We start from the raw sequence: 11,353 nt of genomic DNA on the forward strand, positions 1-11,353 counted from the left end.
CTCACGGATCCGGCCCTGGCCTCGCCCGCCACGCGAAGGAGGAAGGCCCCGCAATCCAGCCCCCTGCCCCGACCACTACTCACATTTGACTGACCAGCTTCTGCCGGAAGGCGGTGCTCCGCCAGTCGGTCTCTTGCCCTGAAACGTCCATGTCTGTTCCCCAGCTCCCGCCGCCCGTAGCCCGCCCGGCCGCGACCGCCGCTGCCTCAGCCACAGAGCCAGGCCCAAACCCGGAAACCGTCCGCGGCGCCTCGGCCGGGGCCGGAAGTGAAGGGGGGTTGTGGGAAATGGAGTCTCACGCATAGGCCTGTGGGAAATGAAGTTCCCCGCCGAGGACGAATCGGTCTCAGCTCCGCCCAGCTGGGAGACACACGCCCCTCTTCCAGTGCAGCTGTCGAACAGGGCAGGTGCTCCCGCAGCAGGCCCGCGCCTGACAGCCTGCATCTTCTGCGACTCTTCAGTGTGCTGGCCTTATCTACTCCCTGACATCCAGACCCCTCCGGGATGCCGGGCCAAGCTGCCAGCTATCTGCTATCTATAGTAATGTTAGGGAGAGAGTGTTTGTCAAATATGTGTGGGTACCTACTGTGTGCCAGTGCAATGTGATCTGGGATCTGCTTTCCTGCGACTGCCTGCTAGCGCCGCCTCCGAAAAGCGACCAGATGGACTCTCATCACCGCTTCGCTCTTAGATTTTTTTGAATCTCACATGTCACCAATGGCTGTATTTGGGGGTTGCGGATGTGAGGCCCCTAAACCACGTTTATCAATTTTTAGACATGGGCTTTCCCCTTTGACCAGCAACCATGTCCCCTTCATGGAGAACTCAGCCTAGCTAGTAGCTGGAGGCCAGATGTCAAACGAATTTGATAGGTGAAGGTGAGCGAGCTGAAGGTGGGATGAGGGGTTATGGGGGCCTGAGAATACTTTTAGGAATGTAAAAGTTCTGCCTCCTCGGAACTATGGGGCCTTTATCTGTTACCCCGAGGAGGGAGGTGACGTGAGGAAAATCTGGAGCCCAAGTGGTTCATAAGTACCAGGTGGACACCAACCAATACGGGCCTCAGAGAGTGTGGACTGGCACCTACTGAAGCCTAAGTGCCAGGCCCCTGCTAGGCACTGTACGCCCCTTGAAACTGTGCCCCAAACAGGAGGTTGAGGGTGGTAGGGAGTGGGTGGGAGAGGAGTGAGCATTCTCCCCAAAGAGGCCTCTCTTGCCAACAGGGTGTCAGGTCTTGTGTTGATGTGAGGGCTGTTCATGTTTTCAAACATTTTCTGCTCTAATACTCCCAAAGTTAATTTTTCTTTTTTTCTTTTTTTGAGATGGAATTTAGCCCTTCTTGGCCAGGCTGGAGTGCAATGGCACCATCTCGGTTCACTACAACCTCCGCCTCTGCCTGCAGGGTTCAAGCAATTCTCCCACCTCAGCCTCCCCAGTACCTGGGATGACAAGTGTACCCCACCATGCCAGGCTAATTTTTGTATTTTTAGTAGAGACAGGATTTCACCGTGTTGGCTGGGCTGGTCTTGAACTCCTGACCTCAGGTGATCCGCCTACCTCGGCCTCCCAAAGTGCTGGGATTATAGACATAAGCCACCGTGCCCGGTGGCAAAACTAATTTTTTTTTTTTTTTTGAGATGGAGTCTTGCCCTGTTGCCCAGGCTGGAGTGCTGTGGTGCCATCTCGGCTCACTGCAACCTCCGCCTCCCGGGTTCAAGTGATTCTCCTGCCTCAGCCTCCCAAGTAGCTGGGATTACACATGTCTGCCACTAAGCCTGGCTAATTTTTTGTATGCTTAGTAGAGACAGGGCTTCACCATCTTGGCCAGGCTGAAAACTAATTTTTAAAAACTGTATCTAGAGTGTTCATCTTGTCCGGGGTTGCCCAGGAAATTCCACATTTTAGTGTTCTTTTACTTTTTTTTTTTTTTTTTTTTTTGAGACAGAGTCTCGCTCTGACACCCAGACTGGAGTGCAGTGGCACAATCTCGGCTCACTGCATCCTCCGCCTCTCGGGTTCAAGTGATTCTCCTGCCTCAGTCTCCTGAGTATCTGCGACTACAAGCAGCTGGCACCACAACTGGGTAATTTTTGTATTTTTGGTGGAGACAGGGTTTCACCATGTTAGCCAGGATGTTCTCAATCTCCTGACTGGGTGATCCACCCACCCTGGCATCCCAAAGTGTTGGGATTACAGGCGTGAGCCACCGTGCCCGGACTTGTTTTTTTTTGTTTTTTTTTTGAGACAGTCTTGCTAGGTCGGCCAGGCTGGAGTGCAGTGGCACCATCTCCACTCACTGCAGCCTCTGCCTTCCAGGTTCAAGTGATTCTTATGCCTCAGCCTCCCCAGTAGCTGGGACTACAGGTGAGTGCCACCACACCCAACTAATTTTTTTTTTTTTTTTTTTTTTTTTTTTTTTTAGTAAAGACGGGGTTTCACCATGTTGCCCAGGCTGGTCTTGAACTCCTGACAGGTGATCCGCCTGTCTCAGCCTGTCTCACTGTGCCCAGCCCCAGGTTTAAATTTTGAAAGTCCTGTGTTCTGGCTGGGCGTGGTGGCTCACGCCTGTAATCCCAGCACTTTGGGAGGCCCAGGCAGGTGGATCACCTGAGGTCAGGAGTTCCAGACCAGCCTAGTCAACATGGTGAAACCCCATCTCTACTAAAAATACAAAAATAGCCAGGCATGGTGGTGCGCGCCTGTAATCCCAGCTACTCGGGTGGCTGAGGCACGAGAATCACTTGAAACCAGGAGGTAGAGGTTGCAGTGAGCTGAGATCGTGCCATTGCACTGCAGCCTGGGTGACAAGAGCGAAACTGTCTCAAACAAACGAACGAACATGTTAATAGGGTACTCAGGACAACCCTCCCTCTTCTGCACTGTGGTTGATGGAGCCACAGACACATAATTCACAGACACAGGCAGAGAGAGGCCTGGAACTTTGCCGGGAGTTTGTCATCACAATAAAATTGAGTGACTATTCCCTTTGGTATTTTCCCCAGAGCTCTTTTTCTACTTGTCCCTGCATTGGGTTGGTGGTGCCCAGGGCAATGATCCCTGGTGAGAGACCTGGAAAGGTGGACCAGGGAAAGTAGGAGGCCATGGGAAGGTTGATCATGAAGTGGACTTGCCCTCTCTTGACACTGTAGACCCTCCTGGGATCCCCCATCTGGATGTTGATGGTTTAGATGTCTGAGAATAAATGATGGAGGAAGCCGAGAGTATGCAGAGGCCAGACCTGCATCCCACACTATGTTCTGGGGATCCTCATCTCGGGGGAGATCCTCACTGCTCATGTGGCCATGTCTCTAGTCTCCAGGTTCCTGCAGGCTACTGTGCCAAGGCTGTTTCCACTCAATGGCCACATATTTCCTGGACACCATTCTGGGCTCTGCAGGAGGCAGGAGGTGGAAGCTTCCCAGGCAGATCAAGCTTCCCCCTCGAGAGCTTAGCACAAGCCCTTTGAGCCTGTGGCTGTCTCCCTACAGCCTCACCTCTAATCTTCCTCCTTACTTTGGCACTCAGTCCCTGGGAGGTGACGACCTGCCCCGCATTCCATCCTAGCACCAGCCAGATGTAACTCCTCTGTGTGTTTGGCCCGGAGCCTGTAATCACTTATGTATGTGGAGGTAGGGAGGGAGTGGTTGTTTTTTCTTTTCTTTTCTTTTTTGAGATAGAGTCTCACTCTGTTGCCGAGGCTGGAGTGCAGTCGTGCAATCTCGACTCATTGCAACCTCCACCTCCTGGGTTCAAGCAATTCTCCTGCCTCAGCCTCCCAAGTAGCTGGGACTACAGGTGTGCGCTGCCATGCCTGGCTAATTTTTTGTATTTTAGTAGAGACAGGGTTTCAACATGTTGCCCAGGCTGATCTCGAACTCCTGAGTTCAGGCAATCCGCCATCCTTGGCCTCCCAAAGTGCTGGGATTACAGACATGAGCCACCACGCCCGGCGGTTATTGTTTCTAAAAGCCATACATGGTAGAAACTTTAGAAAGGCCCAAACATTACGAATCCCATCATCCAGAGGCAGCATTGTCAGTATTTTGGTAAATTTTCTTGTCCTCTCTGTTCGTTTAAAAACTGTAATGGGGGCCAGGCACAGTGGCGCACATCTATAATCCCAGCATTTTGGGAGGCTGAGGTGGGCTGATCACCTGAGGTCAGGAGTTCAAGAGCACTCTGGGCAACATGGTGAAACCCCGTGTCTACTAAAAATACAAAAATTAGCTGGGAGTGGTGGCACATGTCTGTAATCCGGCTACTTGGGAGGCTGAAGCAGGAGGATCACTTGAACCTGGGAGGCGGAGGTTGCAGTGAGCTGAGATGGCACCACTGCCCTCAAGCATGGGCGACAGAGTGAGACTCCGTCTCCAACAAACAAACAAACAAAAAATGTAATGGATCATGCTGTAGATGCCATTTGAATCCTGTGTTGTAAACCTAATGTTAGAGCCTAGGTATTTTCATAAGTATTAATTTATTATTAACTAAAATTTTCATTAAAATTTAATTATAATTTTGATTATAGAATTACATCATGGGTAAATCTATATACCACCAAGTGTAACAAATTTTTTTTTTTTTTTTTTTTTTTGAGACGGAGTCTCGCTCTGCCGCCCAGGCTGGAGTGCAGTGGCGTGATCTTGGCTCACTGCAAGCTCCGCCTCCCGGGTTCACGCCATTCTCCTGCCTCAGCCTCCCAAGTAGCTGGGACTACAGGCGCCCGCCACCTCGCCCGGCTAGTTTTTTTGTATTTTTTAGTAGAGACGGGGTTTCACTGTGTCAGCCAGGATGGTCTCGATCTCCTGACCTCGTGATCCGCCCGTCTCGGCCTCCCAAAGTGCTGGGATTACAGGCTTGAGCCACCGCGCCCGGCCAAGTGTAACAAATTTAAAAGGCGATTTTAAGGCCGAGCGGGTGTGGTGGCTCACACCTGTAATCCTAGCACTTTGGGAGGCTGAGGTGGGTGGATCACCTGAGGTCAGGAATTTGAGACCAGCCTGGTCAAATGGTGAAATCCCATCTCTACTAAAAATACAAAAATTAGCTAGGTGTGGGGGCGTGCGCCTGTAGAGGCAGGAGAATTGCTTGAACCCGGGAGGTAGAGGTTGCAGTGAGCCAAGATTGCACCAGGGCCCGGTGTCACTCCAGCCTGGGTGACAGAGCGAGACTGCATCTCGAAAAACAAACAAACAAACAAAAAAAACCAGACAATTTTAATAGCAGTATCATATGCCATATCTATGAATCTCTCACGCCTTGCTCACTCCAACATTCTTAGACATGTAAGTCGACAGTGTCATCTTGGTGCACAGTTTCAGAAATTGTCCTGAATCCAGGCTTTAGAAATGTATCCTGGGGCCGGATGCAGTGGCTCATGCCTATAATCCTAGCACTTTGGGAGGCTGAGGCAGACAGCTCACTTGAGGTCAGAAGTTTGAGACCAGCCTGGTCAACAATACCCAACCCTATCTCTACTAGAAATACAAAAAGTAGCCAGGTGTTGTGGCACATGCTTGTAATCCCAGCTACTGAGGAGGCTGAGGCAGGAGGAGGACCACTTGAACCCGGGAGAGGGAAGCTGCAAGTGAGCCGAGATGGAGCCACTGCACTCCAAGCCTGGGTGACAGTGTGAGACTCTGTTTCCAAAAAAAAAAAGAAATGCATCCGGGATCTGTCCATCCACGGGTGCTGATATGGTTTGGCTGTGTCCGCAATGAAATCTCAACTTGAATTTTATCTCCCAGAATTCCCAAGTGTTGTGGGAGGGACCCTGGAAGGTAATTGAATCAAGGGGCAGGTCTTTCCCAAAAATAAGTCTCACAAGAACTGATGGGTTTATCAGGGGTTTCTGCTTTTGCTTCTTCCTCATTTTCTCTGGCCCTCACTGTGTAAGAAGTGCTTTTCGGCCGGGCGCGGTGGCTCAAGCCTGTAATCCCAGCACTTTGGGAGGCCGAGATGGGCGGATCACGAGGTCAGGAGATCGAGAGACGATCCCGGCTAACACGGTGAAACCCCGTCTCTACTAAAAAATACAAAAAACTAGCCGGGCGAGGTGGCGGGCGCCTGTAGTCCCAGCTACTCGGGAGGCTGAGGCAGGAGAATGGCGTAAACCCGGGAGGCGGAGCTTGCAGTGAGCTGAGATCCAGCCACTGCACTCCAGCCTGGGTGACAGAGCAAGACTCCGTCTCAAAAAAAAAAAAAAAAAAAAAAAAAAAGAAGTGCTTTTCACCTCCCGCCATGATTCTGAGGCCTCCCCAGCCATATGGGACTGTAAGTCCAATTTAACTTCTTTTACGTCCCAGTCTTGGGTATGTCTTTATCAGCAGCATGAAAACAGAATAATACAGGTGCTGTCACGGCGGATGTTGCTTGCCAGTCAGGTGCTCCTGTTCTCAGGTCTCACCATCCTGTCCTAGCGAATCAGGCACATGGAAGTGCTCATCCAGGTGGGATATGAGCCTCTTCCCCCAACAGGACAAAATATTTTGGGGTGGCAAGCATGTCAGCTTTCTCATTTCTTTTGTTATGCTCTGAACATTGCCAGCATTGACAGGAGGCATGGGTTGCTCACAGGCTTAACTCCATGACTGCATTCGGGGGTCCTTGGAACTGTGGTCCATGGTAAAGTTTTTTTTTTTTTTTTTGAGACGCGGTCTCGCTCTGTCACCCAGGCTGGAGTGCAGTGGCCGGATCTCAGCTCACTGCAAGCTCTGCCTCCCGGGTTCACGCCATTCTCCTGCCTCAGCCTCCCGAGTAGCTGGGACTACAGGCGCCCGCCACCTCGCCCGGCTAGTTTTTTGTATTTTTTAGTAGAGACGGGGTTTCACCGGGTTAGCCAGGATGGTCTCGATCTCCTGACCTTGTGATCCACCCGTCTCGGCCTCCCAAAGTGCTGGGATTACAGGCTTGAGCCACCGCGCCCGGCCCCATGGTAAAGTTTTATAGCATTACCAGGAGTGTGACAAGGGTGAGAAGTTAGGACCTGGATATGAACAAAAAGAAATCTCATCTTCCTTTGACCAAATCATCAAGGAAACAACTCAAGAGATGATCGTTTGTTCAGCTGCTGCCCTCATCACGTCCCTTCCATGTGCTCACTCTAAGATCTATGGCACAATTCACTGGGAAAGAATCCAAGTTCTGTGGACTTTGTGACACCATACTAACCATTTATCAGAAAGAGGGTATCCTAGGATTTTTCCCAGGTCTTGTTCCTCACCTCCTAGGTGACGACATTTCTTTGTGGCTGTGTGACTCACTAGCCTACCACCTTGTTGATACCCATGCAATGGACAGTGGGGTTTCTATCATGAATGAAATGAAGAGTTATTCTCAAGCTGTCACAGGATTTTTTTTGCCAGTATGTTGACCTATCCCTTTGTGATTGTCTCCCATCTTATGGCTGTTAACAACTGTGGTCTTGCTGGTGGATGCCCTCCTTACTCCCCAATATATACTTCTTGGATAGATTGCTGAGGTATGCTACGAAGAGAAGAAATATGAGCCTAGGAAATAGCTTGTTTTTCCAGATACAAGCCCTTTGGGAAGAGAAGACTTATTGTTGTCACCTGAGAATGTTAATATGAAGATGTGGGGCAGGGACTGTGACATTTCTATAGTTTCAGATGCACAGGATTATGGGAGAGAATGTTGATTTGTATATAATTTGGCATGCTTTCGAAATAATCATTTACTCTTGGGGAAAAGCAGAAATGCATCCTGGGTCTCAGGGACAAACATATTAAGGCTCTTTATATAATTTCACACATTACAGATATTACAGGATAATTTTCAAAAATAGGAGGCTGAGGTGGGAGGATTGCCTGAGCTCAGGAGTGAACCCAGGAGGAGTTGGAGGCTGCAGTGAGCTATGATTTCACCACTGCACTCCAACCTGGGTAACAATGAGACCCTGTCTGAGGAAAACAAAAAATCAAAAATAGGTACAACCATAACTGTTATACTGATACTAACTCATGTTAAAAAACAAGGTTTCACTTGGGCCACAAAACAAGACCTGATCTCTACAAAAAAATAAAATTAGCCATGTGTGGTGGCACATATCTGTAGTCCCAGCTACTCGGGAGGCTGAGGTGGGAGGATCATTTGAGCCCAGGAAGTTGAGGCTGCAACGAGTTGAGATTGCCCCTGCACTCCAGCCTCAGTGACATAGCAACGCCCTGTCTCAAAAAAAAAAAAAAAAAAAATCCTCCCTTTTTTCTTTTTTCGAGACACAGTCTTGCTCTGCCACCCAGGCTGAAGTGCAGTGGCGCGATCTCGGCTCACTGCAAGCTCTGCCTCCCGGGTTCACGCCATTCTGCCTCAGCCTCCCAAGTAGCTGGGACTACAGGCGTGCCCACCACCTCGCCTGGCTAATTTTTGTATTTTTAGTAGAGACGGGGGTTTCACCCTGTTAGCCAGGATGGTCTTGATCTCCTGACCTCGTGATCCACCTGCCTTGGCCTCCCAAAGTGCTGGGATTATAGGTGTGAGCCACCATGCCTGGCCCTCTTGTTTTTTTTTTTTTTAAACTTCCATGCATCAAGCAATTCATGTTTGTTTGTTTTGAGACGGAGTCTCACTCTCACCCAAGCTGGAGTGCAGTGGTGCCATCTTGGCTCACTGCAACCTCCACCTCCCGGGTTCAAGCGATTCTTCTGCCTCAGCCTCCCCAGTAACTGGGATTACAGGCGCATGCCACCATACTTGGCTAATTTTTTGTATTTTTAGTAGAGATGGGGTTTCACCATGTTGGCTAGGCTGGTCTCGAACTCCTGACCTCAAATGATCCACCTGCCTTGGTCTCCCAAAGTGCTGGGATTACAGGCATGGGCCACCACGCCCAGCCATGCAATTCATTTTTTTGAGACGAAGTCTCACTCTGTTGCCTGGGCTGGAGTATAGCAGCCCGATCTTGGTTCACTGCAACCTCCGCCTCCCCAGTTCAAGTGATTCTCCTGCCTCAGCCTCCCAAGTAGCTGGGATTACAGGCATGTACCACCATGCCCAGCTTTTTTTTTTTTTGAGATGGAGTCTCGCACTGTCTCCCGGGCTGGAGTACAGTGGCACAATCTCGGCTCACTGCAACCTCCACCTCCCAGGTTCAAGCGATTCTCCTGCCTCAGCCTCCCGAGTAGCTGGGATTACAGGTGCCTGCCACCACACCCAGCCTTAATTTTATATTTTTAGTAGAGACCAGGTTTCACCATATTGGCCAGGCTGGTCTTGAACTCCTGACCTCAGTGATCCGCCCGCCTTGGCCCCCCAAACTGCTGGGACTACAGGGGTGAGCCCAGCTGTAATTAATTTTTATTGCACATTTTGCTCTTAGGTTGGATTGATAATTTTATTATCTTTACCATTTAGTAGTGATAACATAAACTTGTTTGACTAGTCTGTCAGTTTTCTTTTTTGAAACAGTCTTGCTCTGTTGCCCAGGCTGGAGTGCAGTGGGGGGATCTCAGCTCACTGCAAGCTCCACTTCCCAGGTTCACCCCATTCTCCTGCCTCAGCCCCCCCAAGTAGCTGGGACTACAGGCGCCTGCCACCACGCCTGGCTAATTTTTTGTATTTTTAGTGGAGATGGGGTTTCACCATGTTAGCCAGGATGGGCTTGATCTGCTGACCTCATGATCCGCCTGTCTTGGCCTCCCACAGGCATGAACCACTGCGCCTGGCCTAGTCCCATCAATTTTCAAACTAGCTTTATTTACTAAAGAATATCCCAGATCATGTAAACTAAAAAGCATTTGGATTAGTTTCTATTTTTCTTAAAATTTTGGTAACATTTAGCTTGTATGAATGCTCATTTACCTCCCTCTAAGACTAAAAATCCTTTTATGACACCACAGACAAAACAGACATCTTCAAAGGAGGGTACAATTTGAATAGAACTCCTTTAAGGGATTTAAAAAATTTAGGCCAGGCGCAGTGACTCACTGTAATCCGAGGTGGGTGGATCACTACATCAAGAGATCGAGACCATCCTGGCCAACATGGTGAAACCTTGTCTCTACTAAAAATACAAAAATTAGCTGGGCATGGTAGCTCGCACCTGTAGTCCCAGCTACTCAGGAGGCTGAGGCAGGAAAATCGCTTGAACCTGGGAGGCAGAGGTTGCAGAGAGCTGAGATAGCATCACTGCACTCCAGCCTGGAGACAGAGTGAGACTCTGTCTCAAAAAAATAAAATAATAATAATAATTCAGTTAATAATACTGAATATGGATATATTTAATATTCAAACATACATACATACATATACACAAATATAAACACATAAACATAAAAACACAAATATAGCTTTCATTCCAAAATGGTAGTTGTGAGTCAGTAAAGCACAGTAATACAAACTCACTGTTCTCTCTCTCTCTCTCTCTCTATATATATATATACTTTTTTTTTTTTTTGAGACGGAGTCTTGCTCTGTCGCCCAGGCTGGAGTGCAGTGGCGCTATCTCGGCTCACTGCAAGCTCCGCCTCCCGGGTTTACGCCATTCTCCTGCCTCAGCCTCCCGAGTAGCTGGGACTACAGGCGCCCGCCACCTCGCCCGGCTAATTTTTTTGTATTTTTAGTAGAGACGGGGTTTCATTGTGTTAGCCAGGATGGTCTCGATCTCCTGACCTCGTGATCCGCCCGTCTCGGCCTCCCAAAGTGCTGGGATTACAGGCTTGAGCCACCGCGCCCGGCCTTTTTTTTTTTTTTTTTTTTTTTTTAAAGAGATGGAGTCTTCCTGCTCTATTGCCAGGCTGGTGCAGTGGTCCAATCTTGGCTCACTGCAACCTCCGCCTCCTGGGTTCAAGTGATTCTCCTGCCTCAGTCTCCCAAGTAGCTGGAACTACAGGTGCGTGTCACCACACCTGGCTAATTTTTTTTGTATTATTAGGAGAGACGGGGTTTCACCATATTGGCCAGGCTGATCTCAAACTCCTGACCTTGTGATCTGCCTGCCTCGGCCTCCCAAAGGGCTGGGATTACAGGGGTGAGCCACCACACCTGGCCCCCCAAAAAAAAAGACTTTAAAAAGAGTTTTCATTTGCCCAGTTTCCAAACAGTTTCATTTTTTCTCTTTTTATCCTTAGATGGTTGTTTTTGCAGGATTTTGAGTCCCTTTAGGGGAGGGAGCCCTAATGTTTAAGTGACTGAAGTGCTGAAGTAGAAAAAGTTCTGGCAGGTTGGACTGAATGGGGACATATCAAAGGAATCAAGGAAATTGGAGGAAATATCAAAGGTGGCAAAAGGAGGAAAGGGGAGCAAAAGCAACTGGAAAGGAGAAATCTCAGAGGGGCTTGTTTGGGGAGATTGCAAGTTTCCCAAAGAACCCAATGAAGTTGTCCATTATCCTTAGCAA

The 11,353-nt window shown here is 49.2% G+C and overlaps 1 protein-coding gene and 1 pseudogene across 6 annotated transcripts in view; one reads left to right on the forward strand and one right to left on the reverse strand.

Moving 5' to 3' along the window:
* The window catches only part of MED15 (mediator complex subunit 15), an 86,828-nt gene extending 86,546 nt beyond the window's left edge, over window positions 1–282 (reverse strand). For 3 of the 6 annotated variants that reach the window (XM_050746080.1, XM_050746078.1, XM_050746077.1), the window contains exon 1: window positions 84–251. In XM_050746080.1, coding sequence (XP_050602037.1) covers window positions 84–151 — 68 coding nt within the window. In that variant the 5' untranslated portion in view covers window positions 152–251. Of the gene's footprint in view, window positions 1–83 lie in introns of all 6 variants that reach the window. The other 3 variants (XM_050746075.1, XM_050746079.1, XM_050746081.1) reach the window with 3 other exon arrangements.
* Window positions 283–6,988: 6,706 nt separating this feature from the next.
* On the forward strand, window positions 6,989–7,589 carry LOC126929744 (mitochondrial carrier homolog 2-like; annotated as a pseudogene).
* The last annotated feature ends 3,764 nt before the right edge of the window (window positions 7,590–11,353 follow it).

The sequence above is a fragment of the Macaca thibetana genome, chromosome 10 (assembly GCF_024542745.1).
Source record: "Macaca thibetana thibetana isolate TM-01 chromosome 10, ASM2454274v1, whole genome shotgun sequence".
Classification (NCBI taxonomy): domain Eukaryota; kingdom Metazoa; phylum Chordata; class Mammalia; order Primates; family Cercopithecidae; genus Macaca; species Macaca thibetana.